General features: G+C 40.2%; 1 protein-coding gene and 1 long non-coding RNA gene across 3 annotated transcripts; both read left to right on the top strand.

Annotated features, from left to right (window-relative positions):
- The first annotated feature begins 10,909 nt into the window (after positions 1–10,909).
- LOC125499625 (uncharacterized) lies at positions 10,910–13,580 on the top strand. The gene is made up of 2 exons (XR_008970472.1): positions 10,910–11,469; positions 11,557–13,580. It is a non-coding gene; the product is annotated as an uncharacterized LOC125499625 (long non-coding RNA).
- A 9,306-nt stretch (positions 13,581–22,886) lies between these two features.
- Positions 22,887–24,889, top strand: LOC104908897 (hypothetical protein). Of its 2 annotated transcripts, XM_010698069.3 has the most exons (4): positions 22,887–23,039; positions 23,532–23,824; positions 24,502–24,575; positions 24,710–24,889. In XM_010698069.3, the coding sequence occupies exons 2-3, from the start codon at positions 23,563–23,565 to the stop codon at positions 24,534–24,536; spliced, it is 297 nt and encodes a 98-aa protein (XP_010696371.1). In that variant the 5' UTR covers positions 22,887–23,039; positions 23,532–23,562; the 3' UTR covers positions 24,537–24,575; positions 24,710–24,889. The 2 variants fall into 2 exon arrangements, with proteins under 2 accessions (XP_010696371.1, XP_010696370.1); XM_010698068.3 differs by lacking the exon at positions 24,710–24,889 and having other exon boundaries at positions 24,502–24,671.
- Positions 24,890–25,856: the final 967 nt, after the last annotated feature.

Genomic DNA, 25,856 nt, shown 5'->3' with positions numbered 1-25,856 from the left:
GCTAAAGTGGTTAGTAGTGTTAGTTTGAGGAATATCTAAAAAAACTTCAGGTGGTTGAAAGGACGTAATGATAAGTTAAATTTTTTACCTTTTCCACATCAGATGACTTAAATTCTGGAAAATCTTTTTGAATTTTTTGATAACAACTAATTATGCCAAAATTGTTTATCAACTTAAGCAACTAATTTTGCCAAATAGTTAAGCTAAAGCCTTATCAGTTATCAAATCCACCACCTTATTAATTCCAACTTTATCTTATCTTATCAGTTTCAGTTTATTTTCATCTATTATTGTCAAACAAAGTCAATTTTATATGGGGTTTTCTCTAAAGTTTCTCATTGAGAGTTTTTTTCCACTCCAGGGTTTCTGCTTGGGAGGGGTTTTCCTAGCTTCCATCACAAGGTTTTTCTTTTTTTTTTTGAAGGTTTTTCCTTCTTTTTCTTTCTATTTCGTCTCTTTTCTTCTTAGCCTCAATTGTGAATGTATGTGGGGCTTCCACTGGTGTTCGTACCGATGGAGAAGGAGAAAGATTTTTTTGCTCGTTTGGTGAAGTAGAAAGATTTAGCAATCGCTATTCTCTGTAACACTAGTAGAGTAAATGCTATTTGTTGCGGTTAAAAAGTGCCCTATTGCTGCGGTTTTGGACGCGCAGCAATTAAGGGGGCAACCGCAGCAATATATATATTTTATATCAGATTTAGAAAGCATATTGCCGCGGTTTGTGAAGTAAACCGCAGCAATATGCTATATTTAATAATAAAAAGTAGACATATTGCTGCAATTTTTTTTGGAAAACCTCAGCAATAGGGTCTGTACAGGTAAAAAAAAATTTTTTTTTTTTTGCATTTTGCCATCAAATTTGAAAGACAAAACAGTTAAAACAAAATAAAACACTATTGATTGAAACTATTGACAAAAAATTATTATTAAAATTTTGAAAATATAAAAAGTACAAACTAAAATATATTATTACAATATATTTAAGGTAGAGTATAAAAAAATCAAAAATATAATACAAAAAATAGCAAATCTGAAATGAAAAAGCAAACATAAATAACTGACCAATTACAAAAAAAATACAATAAATACAAAAAATATATTAGAAAAAAAAAAAAACTGATATTAAAAAAAACAACAAAAACCAAAAAAAAAATAAAACAAAAAATCTAAATCATCAAAACTATTATTGCTCAAAAGGAAACCCGTTGAGGCTACATACTCTTTCTCGGACTCGGTCACACTGTGACACTACCATTCATATACTTATTATGTTTATTCATGTTTTTTTTTAATTTGACAGTAGCTAAACTAAGAAAACACAAACATAAAAATTAGAACTTGCAAACCTGCAACATTAGTAAAAGGTGGATAAGTTGTGACGACTATCTTTTTAGCAATTCATAATTTATTAAAGGACTTGGTAGGATATGTATTGAAAATACCATCATAAGAAACCTCCTCTAAAACGAAAAAAATAAAAAAAAAAATCCTAAAACCAAAAATTACGTACAAATCTAAAAAAAAAAGGAAAAAAAACGGAAAAAAGAAAAAAAATGGAACAAAAGAGATCGAAGGAACGAGCGAAGAAGGACGAAGATGAACGACCGAAGGACGAAGATGAACGAAGGTCGACGAAGATGAACGAGTGATGGCGCTTCAAATTCTGATAAGGACGAACGAGTTTGAGAGGATTCGAAGTGTACGAAGGTGAACCAACGAACGAGGTCGACGAAGTGCAAATATCAATTGAAGGACGAACGAGTTTGAATTTTTCATTTATGTAGAGAGGTCGACGAAGTGCAGATATCCTCAGATATCAATTGAGGTCGACGAAGTGCAGATGTCAATTTCTATAGAGAGGAGAGAGAGGCATGAATTGAGAGAGGAGAGAAGAGGGAGAGAGGAGAGAGAGAGGAGAGAGGGGCGTGAGTTGAGAGAGGAGGGAGGAGAGGCGTCATTTGAGAGAGGGAAGATGAAAAAACCCTAACTTCTTTAAATATTTTTTAAGGATATATTGCTGCGGTTATTGAAAAGAACCGTAGCAATATATTAAAATAATATTTTTTTAATATATTGTTGCGGTTCTCGTCAGAAACCGCAGCAATATTTTTGGTCAAATAGTAAAAAAAAAATTCACTGAAACTATATTGATGTGGTTTTCGATTGAAACCGCAGCAATATGGTTATTTTATATTTTTCATTTTCTTATTATGTAATATATTGCTGCGTATGAGTAAAACCGCAGCAATATTACCGCAGCAATTAGCAATTATTCAACTAGTGAAAGAATCTAGAATATTACGAAAGTATTTTCACCCAAACGATTATGCATCAGCAGAAGTTATGCCGAATCAGAGCGAACTCACAGATTGTATTGCTTCGAATGATGTTTTTTTTTATTAAGGCTGTTTTTAATCAAACACTAGTGAGTGTCCCGGGCGATGCTCCAGATTGTTACATTTCGTAATTTTTTTGTCAACTGAGGAAAAATTGACGTAATGACGTGATAAGTAATTGTATGATTTTTGAAAAATAACCCTAAAAGTTTGGGGATGAAAGTAATAACTTAACTTTCTACAAGGAATTGAAGTAAGAGTTTATGTCTATAATAGTCTCTTGTTGTTATCATAAAAAGCTTAGTTATCTAACTACTAGTGCATATCTTTTAATGAGATATATTAATAAGACATTATGATATTTTATTTTGAAATACTAAATAATGGTGTTATGTTGGATTAGTGGTTAAGCTTCCACTTTTCATTTCAAATGTCACGTGTTTGATATCTTGTAATTACACATTATTATTTTTTAAACTGAGGGTTTGACTTGAAATATTGCAGTAGAGTCTTAGAGGAGAGTGCCACGTGGCACACAGACTTTTGTATGAACGCCTTTTAATATATTAGTATGGATGTGATGTATCTAATTCCAAAATGTTATATATTTGTGTTGGAATTTCGATTTTTCAGAAATTGATTGTATGTGCCGTTTAGCTATTTCTAAATTGATGCCAGGGGTCCCCACTAAGACCGAATATTTTATAAAGATACCAACTATTGATTATCCTATACATAAGTCCCAACTATATAGGGTAGTGGTTTTTAATGGACCCATGTGACTTATCACCTGTTGAATAAGTAATAAACAAGTTTCATTTTGTTCTATTTTCTAAAAAAATTATTCTCTCTCCTTCCTTTGTCACTCTTCCTGTCAATCATATTCATTGCTTCCTCCATTGTTGATCCTTCAAAACTACTAACACTACCTCTTTCTAACTCTTTTTGTTCTGTTCTTCCACCACGACTCCTACCTCCGAGTACTCCCATGCACCACCACCTCCAACCCAAATTTGATGAAAATACCTGATTCTACTACTCAAGCCCAGCAAGAAGCTTCTCCACTTCAATTAACCCAACAGAAGCACATATATTTAGCCCATCTGAAGATAATTACAAACTCTATTGAGTCTGTTATTCTAGGTTCTTGCACCTCCAACCGCAGCTGCCACCTCATTAGTCAACAAGTCTTTTTATTTCTGTTTTCTTTGTTACTTGTATAAATAGATTAGTTTTAGTCTTCATCTTTTATTCACTTTAATTTACTTTTCTCTAGAAAATAGATTGCAATAAACACCTGAAAGTTCTCTCTCTCTTAATGATTTTAGTTCTAGAACCTGAGCTCCAAAAGATAGAGCGATGAGGGGAAAATTCTTCTGTTTTACTCAAGTTTAACATCATCTTTTCCAGATGCTTTGATATTCAATCATTTTATGGTATCAGATGCTATTGTGATTTCGTGCGTTTTCTTCCATTCAATCTTGTTCATTATTTTCTGGAATTACATCAATCATGAAAGTTTCTGTCTAGAAATTAAGGTTAATGGTCTGTGCTGAGCAAGTCCTCAAGTATGAGCAGAGCTGGTTATCAGTTCACCGGAATCCTACAAAACACAGAAAACTACCCCGGGGGTTGTTCCGGGATCGCCCCTCCGACGCTCAAGTCTGTTGATGATTGAGGTAGAGAGAGAGTCTAGAGAGAGAAACTCAGGTTAGTTAGGTGAGAATTTAATACCTTTGCACTGATGTGACACGAGGTATTTATAGTAGTGGGAGTTCCTAGAAAGTGGTGTGCTGGATGGGACAGCTCACCTAGGGATTGGTGATACCTTTTCAAGAATGATTCCTGTGGGACCCATGGATCCCCAAATGCTTGTTAGCCCTGCTGTAGTTGGTGGGACCCACAGAGCTTAGATGGCGGTGCCACATGGCGTAAGACTCTTGGGGGGATTTCATGGTCCCAAACATTTAGCCCCACGTCAGGAAAGGGCAGAAGAGCCGTCCGACCGGGTGAAACCCGTTCGTGGCGTAATTTTCTCCCCATGATCTGGTGACCAACCTCCATAGGGGAAGACTGATAGGAGATCGGGTCGGGCAAGCGTCGACCAGGTCCATGATGTCAACAGGGCCAGCCTATAATATTTAGGCCGACCAGGAGCCCCTAGCGATACCGGGTCAGGAATCCTTGAAGGGGGGACTTCTTGCTACCTGGTCGGGCGTCCATGGAGGGGTACCTGGTCGGATGAGGACTGACGAGGTGCCCTTAGCCCCAATTTTGGACCATATGAGGGGGGATCTGCCCAGCTGCTAGGTGGGGCTTCGAACTGACCGACCAGAGTCCTTGGAGAGGGGACCGGTTCAGTTAAGGAGCTAGAACCCCATAGGTTGACCGACCAGGTCTTTGAGGAGGAGACCACTTCGGATGAAGGACTGGGTCCCTAAATTGACCGACCAGGTCATTGAAGAAGACCCCCCGCTCGGCTGAGGGGCTAGAGAACCCACAAACTGACCGACCAGGCCTTGAAAGAGGAGACCAGCTCGGCTGAAGGGCTAAAAGAGCCCTCAGACAATGGGCAAGGGAACTTAGCAGAGACCAGGTCAGACAATGGGCATGGGAGCCCCATGTGACCGACCGGGTTCTGGATTGACGGGCGCAGCTCGGACAGGGGCTAACAAGCCCTAGAGAGGCCGACCAGGTTTCCTAGCACTTAGTTGTCTTGACTAAGTGAAGGGAACTTAGCAGAGACCTGGTCGGACAATGGGCAAGGGAGCCCCATGTGACCGACCGGGTTCTGGATTGACGGGCGCAGCTTGGTCAGGGGCTAACAAGCCCTAGAGAGGCCGACCAGGTTTCCAAGCACTTAGTTGTCTTGGCTAAGTGAAGGGAACTTAGCAGAGACCTAGTCGGACAATGGGCAAGGGATCCCCATGTGACCGACCGGGTTCTGGATTGACGTGGGCAGCTCGGACAGGGGCTAACAAGCCTTGGAGAGGCCGACCAGGTTTCCTAGCACTTAGTTGTCTTGACTAAGTGAAGGGAACTTAGCAGAGACCTAGTCGGACAATGGGCAAGAGATCCCCATGTGACCGACCGGGTTTTGGATTGACGGGTGCAGCTCGGACAGGGGCTAACAAGCCCTGGAGAGGCCGACCAGGTGTTCTCTAGCGCTTAGTTGAGTTGGCAAAGTGAAGGGAATTTGGAGACTGTCATCTTGTCCGACCGACATCCTTGAGGAGACTGCTGTTATGACCAAGCGGGTAACTTTGAGCTGGAAATCAGTGATTTGCCACATGGCATTTCTCAGCTGGGTGGTTGAGCTGGAAGCTTTCCAAAAAATGTGATGTTTCATCTTCCATGGGCCGCCTTCTTGAGGGGAAAATGGTGCGATCTGGAAGCATCGAATAGGCCCATGAAGGGACGCGTCCCGAGGCACGTCTATATATATGTACGGAGAGGAGAGAGAAATCATTTGTCTATCATCTACAAAATTTTCACTTTCTCTCTCTAAAAGCTCTCTAAAAGCTCTCCCTTCTCTCTAACTTTTCAGCAGATCTTCTGGTTCCAATCGTCCGACCAGGTACACTCTTGTTTCTTTAGCTTTTTCGCTTTTCTTTTAATAACCTCGGCCGACTCCCTTGTCTATATAATAATGGGAGAATCGTCCGAGTCAGTGACACCCCCGACCTCGCCTCCCTACAATTTATTCGAGGAGGTGAGAGGAATGGGAATAACGCTGGTGTCAACCTTAATAAGTTGCTCCGACCCCTCGGCCGTTCCCGATGCGGTTCTGCTCCCGAGCCCCTCATCGTCAGTAGAGGAAGAGGCCGAGGGCACTGTTCCCTTCCCCTGGGAAGTGTCCCTGGCCTTTCCTTCTAAAGCCAGTTACTTAGATAAATATATTGATGATGGTGTAGTGAGGGTAACGATGTCGGATGGCGAAGGAGAGACTTCTACTTCAGGCCGACTGGAGTTTCCAGATCTGGATCCGAAGGGGGGGCCAGGATCAAAGTTTCCTTTGCCTTCGCTCATGAAGGCTTTCCTCGAGGATCCGAGGGGGCAGGCGACGAGGTTCCAAATTAGGGATCCGTACATGCTGGTCCGACCGGAGGCTTTCCACACTGTTCTGACCCCTCCTCCTGGTTGTACTGCTGTTTATTACAAGTCTATGGAGATGGGGCTCCGATTCCCTTTGACCCCCTTTGTGAAGGATCTTCTCAACGCCTATAATCTGACCATCAACCAGATATCGCCGAACTCCTGGGGAGGGATTATAGCGGTTCAGACGATCTGTGCAATGCTAAGCGTCCGACCTACCATCACCCTATGGCGCAATATGTTTAAGTTGGTCGAGATGATGGCAGGGGATAATGGTCCGGGTTGGTGGTACTTCCAAGCCCGACAGGGGTATAAGGCGGTACTTGACCTTCCCTCTTCGCAGAAAGGGTTCAGGAAGGAGTTTGCCTTGGTGTTCTTTGGAGGGGACTGGGGAATCCCCACAGTCCGACCGGATGTTGAACCAAATCGCGAGCTCAACTTCAGGGTGCCTGAAATGTCCGAGGAAGAAGCGGTTGCAGCTATTTACATGCAGACCCAGGCCCAGATTGTTCAAGGGGGGAAGTTTATGTGGCTAGCAACTGGCTACCGAGTTGCCGTCTTTTAAAAAATGAGCATCTACTGTCGGCGGTCGGGCTGAGCCGGACATTCCCCAAGGGTAATCGGCCGAGAGGGTTATTTTACTTGCTTTATGTTTCTTTTTGCGGTTTTTTAACTTAATTTTCTTTGCAGCTTCCTCCTTAGCCTATCTTTTAAAGTCCGACCCTGATATGGCTGAAAAGCTGAACTATGCTGCGATGAGGGCGGCTCAACTCAAGGCTGAACTAAAGGCGAAGAAGCTAGGCATTCCTGCCATCCCCAAGGTAGGCTTTTTGCTCTTGCCCAAATACCATTTGTTTCTTTGTTCCGACCTGACCTTGGCTTTTCGCAGCCTGGAAGGAGTCCAAGGCTTGTAAAGAGTTCGTCAATGAGATTGGCTCGACCGCCCAGAAGATGGGGGTGGATGATGGCCTTAAGAGGATGAAGGCGGCCCTGGCCAAGTCTCATCCGTCTCTCTCCTGGGCCGAGGCCATGGCCAGCTACCAGGCTTTGCTGGAAGAGGAAGATCGGGCTCTTCTCTCCGAGCTTAACATCGCCCTTACTGACGATGACGATGATGATGATGAAGCCACTGAGGAGGTTGCTGGGGAGGATCAGCAGCCCGAGTTTGCGAGGTCTGATGAGCGGACCGGGAGCACTAACGAGCAAGCCCAGTTGCTTAGGCTTGTATTTTTATTTCGCTTAGCTGGCCTTGGTAGTACCAAGTTTTAGGATGTAACTCTTTTAACTTGAATGAATTTGATTTTCTTCCATTTCATCCGAGCACCTTTTATGTTTGTCGATTGCAATTATTCTCGTTTCTGTTCAAGTGTTATTTTGGACTGGTTAAGTCATGCCATGATAGCGTTGGTCGGAATTAACTTAGTTAAAAATGAAATTCAACATTGGAACTGACTGGTTAAGTCTGATAAAATTGAAACTGACTGGTTAAGTCTATTTATAACTTGAAACTGACTGGTTAAGTCTTTACATGTACGACCTGAACTGGTCCGAGCAATTACATGCCATACTTGGCCGATTTACATCATATATATGCCCCGATTGAAATTGACAAACATTAGACATAATACTTCTTGAGGTTGTCCAAGTTCTATGGCCGAGCAAGTGGAATGCCTTCAGGGTTCTCAAGTTGGAACGTGCCAGGCTTGATTACTTTGGTGACTTTGTAAGGACCATCCCAGTAAGCCCCCAACTTGTCTTTGAGGTGTGAGAGCCCTGTTGCTTCGACCTTCCTGACCACCCAATCTCCGAGCTGGATTGGCCTCGTTTTAACTCGACGATTGAATTGCCGAGTCACTCTTTGCTTGTAGCGGATCGACCTTAGCAAGGCATTGCCCCTTGTTTCTGGTAGTAGATCGAGGTTGACATGCTTCTCTTCTTCGTTTTGCTCGAAGTCATAGAAGGTGATTCGAGGTGATGGGATGCCGACCTCTACTGGCAGGACCGCTTCACTACCATATACCAAACCGAATGGGGAGTGACCAGTTGCTTCCTTAGTAGTTGTCCGAGCAGACCAGAGAACTCCGGGTAGGTCGTCTACCCAAGCCCCCTTTGCTGTGCCAAGGGACTTTTTGATTCCGTTGAGCACTATCTTGTTAGCAGCTTCAGCTTGACCATTGGTTTGTGGTCGGGACACTGCTGAGAACCTGGTCTGTATGCCAAAACGAGCACAATACTCACGAGTTGGTCCGCTGTTGAATTGCCGACCATTGTCTGAGACCAAGGCTCGGGGTACCCCAAACCGTGTGATTATGTTTCTCCAGATAAAGGCTTGCACTTGTTTGTTAGTGATGGAAGCGAGTGGCTCGGCCTCTGTCTACTTGGTGAAGTAGTCTATTGCCAGTATTAGGAACTTGCACTGACCTGATGCTGGGGGGAAGGGGCCGAGTAGATCCATGCCCCATTTGTCGAATGGTAGAACTGCTTGGATGGAGGTGAGGGGGGTGGCTGGGGCTCTGGGAATATCCGAATGGATTAGGCAGGATGGGCACCTCTTCACTAGTTCTTGTGCATCTGCCTTGAGAGTAGGCCAGTAGTATCCTGCCCTTAGAGCTTTCCCAGCTATATTTCTCCCCCCTTGGTGGATGCCACACGCCCCTTGGTGTATTTCCCTTAGGATGTAGTTTCCTTATTCGGGAGTTACACACTTTAGAAGTGGGTGCGTGTATGATTTCTTGTAGAGCTGCTCATCATGCCATAGGAACCAACCTGCTCGATGCTTGATCCTTTCGGCTTCCTTGATCTCTGCTGGGAGGATTCCATCCCTCAAATGTCCGACCACTTCGTCCATCCAAGTCGATGTCCGATCTAGGAACAACTATTCCGTGGCATTTATGCTGGGCTGGCGAAGTACCTCCCACATGATGGTCTGAGGAGCCGACCCCTCTGCCGAGCTGGCCATGCGAGTTAGAGCATCGGCTTGTTGGTTTTCCGACCTGAGCGTGTGGCTGATGTGGAAATGGGAGAGCTTTTTGATGAACTCTTGAGCTTTGGCCAGGTACATACTCATGTTATCTTCCTTGGCCTCGTACTCTCCTAATACCTGACCCACTATTAGTTGGGAATCTGATCGGGCCTCAACAGCTATAGCTCCCGCCAAAATGCAAAGCTGAAGTCCTAGGATGAGAGCCTCATATTCTGCTTCGTTGTTTGACCCCAGGAATTCGAACTTGATTGCGTACTCCATCTTCTCCCCGACCAGGGGTTTGAGCACTAGCCCCGCTCCGCACCCCGACTTGGTGGAAGAACCATCTACAAATAATTCCCACTCTTCTTTTTGGCCAACCGGGGCCTGAGTTGTGCACTCTGTTATAAAATTGGCTAAGGCTTGAGCTTTTATGGCTCTCCTGGGTTCATATTCTAAACCGAAATCAGCCAATTAGTCGGCCCAGTCTGTCATCCGACTGGAGTGGTTCCTGCTTTCAATTACTTTACGAAGGGGTTGTCCGGTGAGGACTTTGATCTGGTGGGCCTGAAAGTAGGGTTTCAGCTTTCTGCTAGCCACGATGAGGGCGAAGACCATTTTCTCCACCTCGCTGTACTTTGCTTCTGCCCCTCGGAAGGCATGGCTGATGAAGTAGACCGGGTGCTGTGTCCCTTCCCTTTCGGCCACCAGCACGGTACTTAGGGCGTATTCTGATACTGCCAGGTATATGAATAATGTTTCCCCCGGTAAGGGGGACATAAGCTTTGGAAGCGTTGAAAGGTGAAGTTTGAGGGAGGTGAAGGCTTGCTCAGCCTCCTATCCCAGGTGAATTCTTTTCTCTTGAGGGACTTGAAAAAGAACAGGCTCTTATCAGCCGACCGTGATAGGAATCGTCCGAGAGCAGCTAGGCATCCCGTTAGGCGCTGCACTTCTCTGACATTTCGAGGGGATTTCATCTCGAGCACTGCTTTTATCTTGTTGGGGTTGGCTTCAATACCCCTTTTATCAACTAAAAATCCGAGGCACTTACCCCCTTTTACCCTAAAGACACACTTCTTAGGGTTGAGCATCATACGATACTTCCTCAGTGTGCTCAGCGTCTCCCTTAGGTCGGGTGGGTGATCAGAATGGGCCTTGCTTTTGACTATCATATCATCAACGTATACCTCTATGTTCCGACCCAATTGATTACTGAAAATTTTGTTAACTGTTCGTTGGTAGGTGGCTCCAGCATTTTTCAGTCCGAACGACATCATTTTGTAGCAATAAACACAATAAGAATACGCGCTTTTAGCGTCTGAATTTACCATCCAGCCGTATCAGACGCAAATTAGCGTCAATTTTTGTAAATTTAGCGTCCGTCTATGAACGGACGCTAATTAGCGCCCGTTTTGTAAAATTAGCGTCCGTCTTTAAAGCGGACGCTAATTAGCGTCTGTTTTACAAGTTTACCGTCTAAAATGACGGACGGTATTCAATGGTAATAAAGAAAAAGACGACCCACCTTATTATTTTTTCTCTGATTTGAAGGAGGTTCGATCGATTTCTATTTTTTTCTCTCTCACCGTCGACGCTATTCAATGGTCCGCTACCACACTTTCTCTGATTTGAAGGAGGGTCGATCGATTTATGAGCCAATCATCGTCGAGGTTTTCGTTTTAGGGTTACTGATTTTATTGGGTTTTTATGTGGGTTGTTTCAGATCTAGTTTTTTTTGTTAATTTATCAATTTTCCTTCAAAACCCCATATTTATCCTCTCTTTTTTTCGTTAATTTTGTATGTTTTTCGTTAATTTCGTATGTTTTTTTGTTTTCTCGATTTTTATTTATCCTCTCTTTTTCGATTTTTCTTTCAGATCTGGTTTTTTCTTGATTTTTTCGTTGGGTTTTTGTCCTAATTATTTCTAGGTTTTTCTTCTTCTCATCAGATTTGGGTTTTTTTTTGAATGATTTTGTGTTGAATTTTTAATCTGGTGGACTATCTGGTGTTTTGTCTGTTCTTTAGGAGTATCTCAAGAACTTACAGAAGTTAATTTGAAGCGTTTTGTTAAAGAGGTATCTCTCAAAATTTTGACTGGTATTGTTGTTCCTCTTACCTTTACTGGTGATCTTATTTGTCTTATTGAGCGGATTTTTTTGAAGCTAAATCTGGATATAACAAGATTTCCTCAAAATTTATTGCTGCTGAGATGCACAAGTTCTTGAGGTAATTGATCTGATTGTTTAGTTGCTCTGGGAGTAATATCAGTTACAGCATCCATTTTTCTTTTTTTTCTTTTTAGTTTGTCACTATTGATCATCCATTAGTGAGGAATCAGAAAACATATGCAAAAATGTGCTAAGCTAATACTGGGTGATATTTTCATATGGCTTCTCAGAATGAGATTTGATCAAGATTTTCTAATTCTTGGAAATGGCTATTGGAAGTTATGAAAGTACATTAGTAGTCTGACTTTTCTTTGATTGATTCTATATGAAAACGTGTAAGCTCAATGCTGTCCCTGATTCAACCAATCCTCAAGCTACCAGTTCAAAACTTCAACATGTTTCTTTGATAAAAGAATTCTAACTATTGACTGTGGAGATATAAATATCTGAATATACAAGATATTTGAATGAGAATTGATAGAGAATATACATATTCTCACAAATGATAATATTTAAATATAATACCTAGAAATCTCAGAAGATCTTTTGTCTTCAAAGTTGACTTGGTCTGTTGATCATATTGTTAGACCGAGCTCCTTCTTCCCTACAAAATGATGCAGTAACAGTTCAGATTTTTTTTGTAGTCTCTTACTAGCTATACGATAGTATCATGCTGGTACTGCAGTAAAATTGATTTTTTTTTTCTCTTTAGAGAAACACTTTTACTTGTTTCAAAATAAATTTGGTTCCTAGATCTCCACTTATTACTTGATTATCCATGTTTCTGATGCATCCTTTTTTGACTTTAAATTAACTTTATGCTTATATTTTCTTTTTCCAGAAAAGGGTGGCAGACAACTTCTTAGGTAAGTACTAGTATATGTCACAGCTTCCATATCATAATTTTCTGCTGCTAGCCAACTTTGATCAGTATGAAAACCTGCAATCTCCTTCAATTCTTTCTAAAAACGAGCATAAATCACAGATGTGTATAAAATTATGATGAAAACTAGATTTGGTAGTAACTTCTGTAAGGCGTATCATGTCTCATCATAATTCAATATCATGTGTTCATTGATTGCATTGAAACTCGAAACGTGAAACACCTTGTCCAAATGATGATTCAGCTCTTTTTGTCAATAAAATTCTTGGATCTGATTGAGGGCATGAAAGATCTAATTGTGTTTTATCTGAATTAAAATAATATGCTACCATCTGGTGTAACTTCCTGTGAGAAGATATGTTAAATTCATTAGTAGTTGTTAGATCTGATAAACTTCCCAAATTACCTTCAAGTAAAGCAATGGAAACTAGCTCGATCTGCGACAATCATAAAAAGATAGTGTTGGTCAATACAAGAGATCTTTCTGCCTTTAGGAGAGATTGTTGTGAAGACTACTGGGTTTGTGCCTCTTTGAAGGTGGTATATTATTTCAGTTGCTTTAACTATGTACGTTGGTTCTTTATTGCTTTTCATCAGTAAATACAATATGTTAGGATGAATGAGTAGTGAAAAATTATAGTATCTCTACCTCCTTATAAGTGCTTCTAAAATCAATAGGTGATGAAATTATAATTAGCTAGAAAAGTTGACATAATCTTATATAGCACAAATTAATATTTGTCTAGATATTATAATTGGCTTGAATGCTGCTCGTTTGAGTATTTCATCATGCAAGTTTTCTTGAGTATATTCTGCCTTGGGTGCCTGTGTATTTAGCCTGTTAATTTCTTTGTTTTTGTTGATTTGCAGGGTTATGAGATTTGTGTTTGAGTTCCAGATTTGAAGTTGGTTTCGATCCAAAAACCAGATTTAAAGTCCGTTTTGGTTCCAGATTTTTGTTGTGGAGTTTAAAGTGTACATGTAATTATATGAGATTTGTATTAGATTTTGTTTGAAGTATAATAGAATTTAGTTGTAGATTTTTTTTTTTTCACTTGTAATTACATTTATTATCAATAATAATTGAATTGATTAATTTGTTTGCCTTAATAAAAGAATTATGGTATTTGCATCATTCCATATCTTATTATATTTAATATCAATTAATTAAAAGCAAAAAGCTATTACATTTAATTCTAGTTAACCAAAAGGAAAAAAAAAAAGAAGTGCAAATGTGTATCAAAAACAAAAAAGAAAGTGCAAATGCGAGAAATGTAATAGCTTCTGCCCAGGCTAATTAGCGACTGCCAAGGCTAATTAGCGACGACCCAGGCGGTCGCTAATTAACGTCTACCCAGGCGGTCGCTAATTACGCCCAGGCGGTCGCTAATTAGCGTCAGCAGTTGAAAATGGTCGCTAATTAGCGACTGCTTAGGGAACGGTCGCTAAATATGAAATATCAGACGCTATTTGGAGAATTAGCGACCAAGGGTTTTGCATCAGCCTTTTAGCGTCCGTCGTCGGACGCTAATATATTTAGCGTCCGATTCCGCGTTTTTAGCGTCTGATTGTTGCGGACGCTAAAGGCTGACATTCTTGTTGTGAAACCCCTTGGGGGGTGGTGAAGGCGGTATGTACCCGATCATGCTCTGCCATCGGAATTTGATGATAGCCTGCATTGGCATCCATGAAGCTTAAGAGGGCATGACCAGCCGTAGAATCGACCAGCCTATCAATTTTGGGCAGAGGATGGTTATCTTTCGGACAGGCCTTGTTCAGGTCTGTGAAATCCACACACATGCGCCAAGTCCCACTCGGCTTCTTTACCAGTACAACATTGGCTAACCATTCCGAGTACTGGCATTCTTCAATGAACCCTGCTTCGAGTAGCTTCTTGACCTCGACCGCCGCAGCTTTGCATCTTTCCGGTCCTTGATGCCTTAGCTTTTGTTTGACCGACTTGTACCCCTCCTTGATGTTGAGTTCATGGCACATAATTTTGGGATCAAGACCGGGCATTTCTGAGGCTTCATAGGCGAACACGTCTTGGTATTCCCGGAGCACCTCCACTACCTGTGCTCTTGTTTCTGGGTTTAGGGCCTTGCCCACCCTCACAGTCCGACCGGGTTCCACCCCGATCACTATCTTCTTCGTCTCCCTCAGCTGGCTGAGGTCGTTCGTACTGCTTGGGGTTCTCTGTGATGTATACCCCCAGATTTTTTGGCGAACCTTCTCTTTTCCTCTTCTTCAAGTCCTCTTTGACGTCGACTTCAGTTCTGCTCTTCAAGCTGTTAACATAGCATTCTCGCCCGGCCTGCTGATCCCCTTGTATTTTTCCGACCTTCCCCTCATCTGTTTCGAACTGCATGAGGAGTTGGTAGGTGGAGATAGCAGCCTTTGTTTTGTTCAGAGTGGGTCGTCCCATTATTATGTTGTATGGTAGAGGGATGTCGACCACTAGGAAGTCAATGGGTAGGCTTCTTCCCTTGCCTTTCTCACCCATCCGAGTGGGGAGCTTTATCGACCGACAGGCTGCACGGAGTTACCCCCGAATCTATGAGTGGCTGGTCGAGGGGTGCGACATCCTTCTCACTGTATTTCAGCTTCTTCAGGCATTCCAAGGTGATGATGTCGGCTGACGACCCACTATCAACCAACACGCGCTTTACCCGGGAATTGACTACCTTGAGTTCGATGACCAGGAGGTCATCATGAGGTACACAGACCGACCGGCGGGATTCCCCAAACGTCATTACGGGGCAGTCCGACCGGCTCGGCTTAACTTCCAACACTTGATGCTTAAGGTTTTGGAGGTGCATGGGCTTTCCTAGCCCGGCCGGTTAGGCCTCCTGAGGCGAAGCCACCAACGATGACCCCGATGAAGCCCTCTGTATCCTCACTATTTGTCTGGCCGACCTTTTGCTTCCCTTTCTCTTCGCTAATGTTCTTTAGGTAGCGGTTCAGCTTCCCCTGGTCAGCCAGGTTATCCAGTCCTTTCTTCAGCTCTCTGCAATCTTTTGTGGTATGACCACATTCTCGGTGGTATTCACACCACTAGCTTTTGTCCCGCCGATAGGCTGAGGTCCTGATGGGTGGGGGTGAGGCAGCATGGACCTATGCTTGATATCTAAGTAGATTTCTCTCCGGTTCTTGTTGAAACGAGGGTCGTTTCCATGGTCTGTAAATCTGTCCGACCTACCGCCCGTTTTCTGCTGCTTGGGCTGATCTCTGTTGCTGCCCTCTTCCTTTCTCTTCTTACTTCCTTCTTCCGAGTGACGACAGATGTCCGCCGCTTGGATAAATCTTTGAGCCTTTGCCATGGCCTCGAAAAATGTTTTGACTTCGCTCTCTGCCAATGTCCATCTGAGCCGGCCAGGCTGCAATCCGGACATGAGAGCAGCGAACGCAACTGCATCCTGTAGATCGGACACTTTTAGAGATTCTTCATTGAACCTTTTTATGTAGTCGGCTAGACTTTCGTTCTTCTCTTGTTTGACTCCCATGAGATGCAAGCTTGTCTTCTTTTGCCTCTTTCCGGTCACGAACTGATGGGTAAACATGTCCTCGAGTACCGCGAAATCAGTGATGATTCCGGGCGGTAGTTCTTGGAACCAATTCAGCGTGAGCCCCTTTAGGGTGGTGGGGAAGAACCGACACCATGTGGCCTCGCAGCTGGTCTGCACACTCATCTGAGCCTTGTATTTGGCCATATGATCTTCCAGGTCGGTTAGGCCCACAAATTGCTCGATCAGCGGTGTTTTAACTTTCCCTTGGGTAGGGGTGTCAATGATCTCTCGACCGAACGGGGTCATGAACTTCAAGCTTCCGTTGCCCAGTCTCAGAGGCTTGGACTGCGCCGAGTCGCCTTGTCCTTCTCGCTGAGCTACCTTGCGATCTAAGAACTGACGGGCGTCATACCCCTGACTACGACGCTTCTCGTTAAGAATGTTCCTAGCATCCTCCCGCTTGCGACCATGATTTCCCCTCGGTGACCTGGAGGCGTGAGTCTCTTCTCTTCGGAGGGCAGTTTCCCGATGGGCTGACCTCTCCCCAGGTGGAGGGCGCTCATCTTGCCGGGAGGGTGCCCTTTGAGACCGACAAGGCTCCCGAGCTGCTGACCTTTGCCGGTTTGGCTGGCCATGGTTAGAGCGAGGATTGCGTTCTTCCCTACGAGATTGTCTTTAGACATTGTCATCGCGTTGCTGGAGGTTGAGTTGATTCTGACCTTGTCCCTGTTGGAGGGTAGTCAGCATTTGCATGAGGCTTTGTTGTAGGGTTTGTTGCAGTTGAGCTGCTATGAGTGCTATATCAGCTGTGAGCAAGGGTTGGGGGTCAACGTGTTGTATTTCTCGAGAGGGGGATGGTTGCTGCTCCTGAGAGAGTTCCAGGTTAGGGTCCAGCGTATGAACTGAGGGGGATCGGGTTCGTGCTGATCTCCTCTGTTGTGGTGAGGGTTCTCTCTCGGACCGTTGGGGTTGAGCAGATTGTTTGTTACGGGAGTTCTTGGATGGTGCCATAGCTGAATAGCACTAGGGTCAAGTCCTGCTGAGTAGCGGATGAACTTTTCTAAGTGGTGGCGAAGTAACTTTCTGTACAATCCCCACAGATGGCGCCAAACTGTTTCTGTCTAGAAATTAAGGTTAACGGTCTGTGCTGAGCAAGTTCTCAAGTCTGAGCAGAGCTGGTTATCAGTTCACCGGAATCCTGCAAAACACAGAAAAACTACCCCGAGGGTTGTTCCGGGATCGCCCCTCCGACGCTCAAGTCAGTTGATGATTGAGGTAGAGAGAGAGAGTCTAGAGTGAGAAACTCAGGTTAGTTAGGTGAGAATCCAATACCTTTGCATTGATGTGACAAGAGGTATTTATAGTAGTGGGAATTCCTAGAAAGTGGTGTGCTGGATGGGACAGCTCACCTAGGGATTGGTGATACCTTTTCAAGAATGATTCCTGTGGGACCCATGGATCCCCAAATGCTTGTTAGCCCTGGTGTAGTTGATGGGACCCACGGAGCTTAGGTGGCGGTGCCACATGGCGTAAGACTCTTGGGGGGTTTCATGGGCCCAAACAATGAATAATTGTTGTGCGATTCATTTTTCGTCCGCAATTTGCTCAAAATCTGATGTTCGTTCATCTTGATAGCTTGTTCGTTGGTCTGATTCAGATTACCCATCTGCCTGTACCAAACCCACCTAATCCCTCTCTCTCCTCCACTACCCCACTCCATCACTTTCTCTCTCCTCGACCACCCCCATCTCGCCTGAGTTTTCACCTTCTTTTTACCTATTTTGGACCGAAATCAAGAGAAATGGAGAAGAGAGTTCTTCCAGAATCAAGTGGAAATCAATCAATGGAAAAATAAGTTCTTCGACGCAAAATATGAGAAATGAGCAGTAAGAGAAGATGAGCAGAGAATATTTTCCATTGTTGACCAGTATGAGAAAACGAGTAGCGAAAAACAAAGAAAACTATCATCACGTGAGCTTTTAATGAGCTCATGTGACTAGTAACCTGTTGCAGCAGATTAGGCAACCTACAAGGCCCGATCAAAATTACACCCCTACAAAGTTGGGACCTATACAGATAATCAATAGTTGATACCTTTATAAAATGTTCGGTCTTAGATGGGACCCCTGACGTCAATTTTTCCAAACAACTTTGTTGTTCAAGAACAGGATAAGACTTAAGAGAAATAAGGAAAAAGAAACGGAAAAGAAAATATAAAGAAGAAACATAGGAAAGAATAACTTTTGTAACCCTAACTCTTCAAATTCCAATCTGTAAATCGTGGCGGACCTAGAAGGGGACATGGGGTACCCCAAATTCAAAAAAAAAAAAAAAATCAGTTAAAAAAAATAAATAAAAAAAATAATTCGCGCAGCACTGCTAAGCGTTTCAACTTTCATTTTCACGCTGAAACTCCTCTCTCTTCTCTCTCTTACATAAACGAACGGCCGACGCACGCTGCCTGAGCCAGACGCCGGTGGCCGCCCAAATCGTCTTCTTCGGCAGTTCGGCCAGTTGGCCAGACCGCCAGAATTTGGGGATACTCGAACGAATTTCGAAGCTTGTAACTCATTGTAAGTTTTTAGTTTAAACTTTTGTGTTTTAATTTCATATTTTTCAACTTTTCTAAGTTTATATATTGTTAGATTCTTAATTTAATTGAATATTTAGATGTAAATTGTTGAATTTGAACATTGTTGATTAATTAGTTTGGGTTTACTTATTGAAATTCGAAATTGAATTTTTGACAATTAATTTTATGAATACATTAGGAAATGACAAATGATACACCCAAGTCAAGTAAATCCAAGGAAAAACAAATATTTAGATGTAAATTGTTGAATTTGAACATTGTATGACTATGGATATTTTCGTTGTAAGACTTATGTATTGAACTTTTTTTTATGAAATTTTTTCTACTATTTGTTGTACGTTCGTAACTCCAGATCCCCATATTCAAATTCCTGAGTCCACCACGGTCCATAAATTTGCTGCAATTACAACGGAATCCCATCTCTCTCTACCGACTACAGATTTCGTTGTTTTCTGTCTAATTTCGATATTGAAATTTGTATGCGCAGATATAGTGTAAGTTTTAAGATTTAAAGTTTGTAGTTTAGCATTGAATATCTGAGTAAGAATTTATTTAATTTTATTGACTAGCATGCGAGCTTATAAATATATAATAGAAATCCAGAATATGGGGGTTCAGTTGAATCCACCGCCTTGGATCATAAGGTGTTCGACGAATTGCCTGAATGAGCTCAAAGCATTTTTTTAATTATATGTGACTTTGTTATGTTTATATGATCAAAGCTTTTCTTATTTGTGCCTAAATGATTCTTCTTGATTCGAGCTTATGCAGCCCCGTTTCTGAGATTTTGGAGGCCCAAGGGCGAGCCTACATATTAGGGCCCTGATTAAGTTCAAGTTTTTTGAACGTTTGTCTAGACCAAAAAAATAAACAATTTTTTGGTCCGAAATTTTTGAAAGAGACGTTAAGATAAGGAGGTAAGTACATGCACAATTAAATGATTAATAAAGAAATTTCAAATAAAGTTACAACCATCGAAAGACCAAAGGCGGAAAAATTTAACCTGGACCGAAATAAAGTGATAAAAAATAATTGAAATTTATATTAATAATATCAAAATTTTATTAAAAAAAATTATGGATTAAAGGTCTATTCTTTTAATTAATTTGCTTTGCATTATTTTAATTAAATATTATGAACACTCTAAACTTATTCAGAACAAAAAACAATAGGGATAAAATTAAATTTATCATTTTGTTAATAGTTTAGATTACACTTATTAATTAGAGTAAAAAGACCCGTTTCTCTGTGGATTCGACCCTACTTCCCTACTACTTTAATTAAAGATTTAGGTTATTACTTTTGATTGGGTTATATGACTTTAGCATGTCAGTTAGCAATACTATATTTGCTACATAAACATCTTATTCACGCCGCTTAATGGATTAAATTTTTTATCAACTCATAAGTGAGACAAGTAGGTTGCAGTTGCTTTTTTTATCACTTAACAAAGACAATGGAGGAAGAATATCAGATTGGACAACGTGGAATATTTCTTGTCCAACACAAGTGCATACTCACTCTCTAACTATCTCAATAAATCCACAATCTAGTGGCTGTTTTGGCCTCCATAGATTAAAACTCTATGAGAACTACTCACCAAGTAATGGCTTAAGGAAAACTAATAGTCTAGATATTGCAATTTCACAAATCAATATGCTAACATAAACCTTCTCCATATCAAAATAAGATTCCAACCAAACTCTAAATAAAATACACAATCTGAAGATAAACCCTAAATTATCAACAACAACCCCAGAATTACTTCGAATTATTTATATTATTAAATTAAATGCACAAAACAATACATAAAAACATAAACCAAACCACAGATTTTACAAGAAATTACTTCGAATTTGTGTTTATAACAACCAAATAAACTACTACCAACAATATCAAATCATCATAAACTGCATTTTTGAACAATTTCAACCAAAAATTTCAAGCAAATTAATGTACTTCAATTTAATTAATGTACTTCAAATTCGAACAATTTCACACAAATTCACAACAATTTCGACCCATTTCAACCAAAACACAACATTTTCGAACAATTTCAAGCAAATAAATGTACTTCATTTTCGAACAAATTCAAGCATACATACAACAATTTCGTTCCAACAATTCAATTGGTAAACCCGCACTCACAATTTCGAACCACCAAAATTCACCTTCTTCAGATATAAAGGGTTGCCTGCTTTCCACGACCTACTTCTGAACGCCACTAGCAGCAACGTGCTTCGCCAGCTCATTCTTAAACTAAAGAGATTTTGTTTATAAAACCTTAGTTTTATTGCAAACCATGAGAAAAAACGACTTAGATGATGAAAACAAGAACCTACTCCCAAAGCTCTTATTGGCAAAGCTCTTGCCATGGATAATTTGTTGCATAATAGGCATAAAAGCGAAGTAGCTGAAAGGTGAAGATTAATAGCAAAAGCAAGTTAGAAATAATTGTTTTTTAACAACAATAACAACAACGCCCCAATGCACATGTAAATTATTGTTCATAAACCACCTTTCCCACTCTTAAAAGGGTAGGATGATGCATAGTTTATAGTACTACGTACATCTTTTTTAAGTTGATACTCCTTGCAACTATACAAACGTTGTTCAGTCCGCCTTTTTACGATCTCCAACCCATCATATTATTGTTTTTTATTAGTAATTGATAAGATCTGCAACATAAGAAATACTTAAACAACACATTTGAGTATGGAGGTATTATCACTAGTCTAAACAAAAACTAATAAGAACAGTAGAGGAAAATAGAATCAGATAAAATAAATTGACAAAAATTTAGAAGTTTGCAAATTAATAACTATCATCAATGTTAAAAGGCATACGCACCTAAGGATTGCATCTACCAACTCCATATATCCGCCTAAGATTAGATAAGTAAGGTAAAAAATAAGATAAAAGTCATAAAACTATTTCTAGAACCAAAATTATCTTTTTATGCATCAATCTTATTTATATTGCCTCTCTTTTTTACTCTAACCATTTGACCTTCACCTGGAGCAAATGAGAATCATTGGGATGTCCTTCTATAATACCCTCAGGGGGTGTTTGTTTAGGGGATTACGGGGTGGGAATGAGATATTATATCCCCATGGGTAGATATCCCATGTTTGTTTGAGGGATATCTAAATTACCATGTGAAGGGGAATGAGATTAAAACCCTCTTATCCCACCAATAAGACATGGGAGGGGGCAGGTATTAAGGAGGGAGATTATTTCTAGTTATGCTAAAAGACGAATTTACTCTTCATTAAAATATACTTCACCAATATTGTTTGCTCTTATTTTACTATCCTTCATTAAAATGGGTAAATTTGTAATTTAGCAATATATTCCCTACTTAAGTACCTCATACCAAACATGGGATAATAATATTCCCAACATAATCCCACTAACATACCAAACAAGGGATTGGGATATATTTAATGAATTCCCACCTTCTAACTCCCATTCCCAATCCCATCCCTAATCCCAAACTCCCAATCCCTCATACCAAACGCCCCGTCAGATTCACCAAACTCAGTAAAAAACCAACTCGGAGCCCGTCACAATGGGTTTTCCTTCACAATTCTTCAAAAAAACCTCAAGGATTAGATAACCACCTACAGGAATTACACCCCTTAGCATAGCAAACAACGGAAAATGAGAGGAAAAGGAAAACTAATTTTCATGGAAAATATTTTACATACTACCAAACGGAGCATGAATCCAACTGATTGTAACTGAATTGAAAATAAGATGGAGAGAACAGGCTAGGAATAATAATCCTATCTATATGATAATATTTAGAATTCTAACAGATCATCGATGTACAATACACTATTACTAGTCTTATATGCATAAATTTATGTTAATGTATAAGTTCTTACTTTTTTAATTGTTTGAAATTGCTTTAGTTAGATTAGTTTCATTTTCAATCAAAAATATCTCTTTTAAGCATATTATTTTGGAAAATATTTTATGTGTACATTATATCTTATTATAAATTAAACAATCTTAAGTTTCCTTATTTCTATATTACACATAAATATAGATCAAAAAAGAATTGAATATTTTATAGTTAGCATTTTTTAATAAGTAAAGGGTAGAACAATAATTTTACAAGACGACACCGTAGCTTATCACTTTGCTTATATAATAGAGATAAACTCATCAATTTATGTTACATTTTCGGATGTTGTGCATAAAAAAAAAAAATGAGTTTTGCTATTTGACGCCCTAAATTTTTTACTAACACCCTAAATACATTGTATTTTTATACGGTATTTAGTACTTTACCTTTTCTGTTCCTTACTCGCATATAGTCTTAAACTACATAGGTATATAGCCTATATCCGAGTACGGAGTAACACTCCAAAAACGCTCACGGTGCCGGTGCCCAACTCATAAGCAAATTGAATTCCTTTAGAACCTCTGGAATCTGGAACCTCTCATATGTGATACGCAAAGCTCGAATTGCAGAAGCTCGTTCCAGGTTCTTGTTTTGTTCCTTAGATGAATCTACTTGTTTTGTTGCGGATTTTGGTGTGGAATTGCGATTTTTGAGACCTACTTCATGTGATTATTCATGCGATTGGTTTTATGCTATTTGTTTCATGAATTCAACTTATTTTTTCTTTCTCATACATGCTATCTCATGTTTTAGTGATGATATACATGTTATAAACTTATGACTCGAGCTTCTGGTTTAACTTCTTATCTCATCTTTGTTTCATGGAAGTAAATGATAAGAAAATTTATGTTACAATTTGTAGATGCGCACATTTGTGTTCACTTGTTCTTGTTTAATTTCATGAGATTAATTTTTCTAGTGTTGTGGCTGGAAATCAGTAATGAATGACCTGTCATCCCCGGGCCCAGGGCGGCCGCCCCTCTTGCCCTGGCTCAGGGACGGGCCTGAGCTTATGTTAAATCTTGCAAATTCTAAGTCTAAAGCAAAGTTTGTTGGGATTTATGGTGATTTTAGGTTTAGTTTGAGGCAATTTTGTATTATCATCATGTCTATGGAGGAGGCAAAAGATCCATTGAAAGATGTAGATTGGAAAAATATTAGTGGAGTGAATAATGCTGATAATAAAGTGGAAACCGGCGAAACAATAATCAAAAAGCGGCTTCCGAAGAAAATTAGGCAGATCCCGGAATGTTATTTCCTTCCCAGGAAATCTTTACCCTCTGCAACTGCATTTTATGGCTCTTTTATCTTAGCTGGAGTTGGTGCTGGCATGCTTTTGGAAGTTTGGATTAACAAGAAAGTTAAAGGTTTGCAATATTTTTGTACTACCTTACATAGTTACATTATCTGACTTCATATTCATCTGCATAACAAAAGTAAAATTGGATGTTGTTATGGTTAGTTGTAGCATTATGAGACTATACTCGAATGTGAGTATGGGTTTACTCAATGACTTGCTGTGTTACGATGAAAATCCCTCTTTCGTTTTGGTGAGTGAGATGATATTGTGGTCTATTGTCAATAATATTGGGTGTTGGATTTAAGTTTATGTGCTTATTATATGTTTTGAGTTATGAAGTACCAAAAAGGGTAAGGCTTTTATGTAAATCTAACTTATTGCCTTCTTTATTCCATCTTTGCTTGCTCTTTAGAGGCTTTGGAGTAATGCTATGTAAATCCAGCCTACGGACCCCTGTATCTGATCTTGGGTGGCTCTTTTGAGGCATTGGAGTAATGTTGATGTTGAAGTTTAAGTTGAGGGAATAAGCATGAAGTTTAGCTTAATGAGTTATATTACTAAGTATGCCTTTCTTTGCGGATGCTCTCTAGATATCACTGCATTGTAGACGTCATTTTATAGCTTGACAAACCATGAATGCATAAAGCTGATGATATTGCTCAAACTCATAAAATGCTGCTAGATTATTAGTTACTTTTACAATGACCTTTTCCTGGAGAAGCTAAGTCCTTGAAATGATTGCAGAGGATGGAGGCGTCATCTGGGAGTTTGGCAAATGAAGAAAAAGAAATCCAGAAATCTTTTTTTTTTAACTTCATGTAGGCAATTTCTGAACTTGCTGAAAGGTTTTCCACCTGAAATGCGGTTATATTGTCTTTGATTTTTTCTCTTAAATGTGATCTTGATTTCTTTCATTCTAGTTGATTCTTGATTCTTTGTCTATCAATTACAGAATACCAAAGTTCATAGAGGTTAGTCTCGAGTAGACGTCTGGTTCTATGTCTATGGAGACTATAAATGTACAACTTTCTCCACGTTCAATGCATTAAGCTAGAATTGAGATATTACCTAGCTTGCACCTGTCTTTTTCTCCAAATTGATCAGACCAATTATCTACGCATTTTTTCTACTAGTTTATGATCTTTTAATGTGCTTCCGGATAGAACCACTCTGCAATATTCCAATGACTGGAGCTTCTTGCATCTCTTCTCGAATAAGATACAGTGTCACCATGATTTCCTACTTTGGTTCTTTAAAGTTTTATGCATCATTGCTCTTTGTATGCTTCAATTGGTTTTTGTTTCGATGCTCATATGCAATGGTCAATATGTATCAATATCATAGTTCTCTAAGTTGTCAAATTTAGTGTGTGTAATAGGGAGAGGCCCTCGTTTACCTCTTTCCTTCCTAACTTTTCTATCAGGGACAAAGGGGGTAAGGAAAATGTCTAGGAGACGAGTTTTAATATAGGGGTGTTCTCTTCACTTGAAAAACCTATGAACTTATCTAAACTAAATTTATTATAACTTATTGGACCTAATCGAAATTTATTGGACTTGATTGGAATTTAAGAGAGCTAATTAGACATGATTGAAACTTATTTGAACTTATTAGACCTAAAACTTATTTTCTTTGAGATGAATACAATGCACCCTTAGGGGTTGGGATGAGGATGGGGCTAGAAGGGTTGTAAGTTCGGTTTTCGATTCTATTTTAAGACAAAACCAAATCAAATCGAAACAAATTTGGTTTTAACATTTCAAGTCCAAATCGAAATTCAACTTAAACCAAACCAAACGGAGATTAGAAGATCAAAACCGGGACTGATCCAAACCAAACCTAAATTTGTTTTTGTTCCAAAATCAAATCAAACCGAAATCATAGAGAACACAAATCGTAACTTTAGCTATCATAATTGTAACTTCTTACAAAGATTAAATATTTTGTAACTTTATAATAGTTGTAAGCTCTTGATATTTTTAAATAACGAAATATTTGTACATTTATAACATTGTAAATAACTACAAGAACTAAATTAATTGTACATAATAATGAAAAACGGATGTTTATATATAATTATCTGTTAGATCTTCGATCTT

Source organism: Beta vulgaris, chromosome 7, assembly GCF_026745355.1.
Source record: "Beta vulgaris subsp. vulgaris cultivar EL10 chromosome 7, EL10.2, whole genome shotgun sequence".
Taxonomy (NCBI): Eukaryota; Viridiplantae; Streptophyta; class Magnoliopsida; order Caryophyllales; family Amaranthaceae; genus Beta; species Beta vulgaris.
Note: the sequence above shows the minus strand (reverse complement) of the source record. Positions and strands in the feature narration are given on the sequence as shown.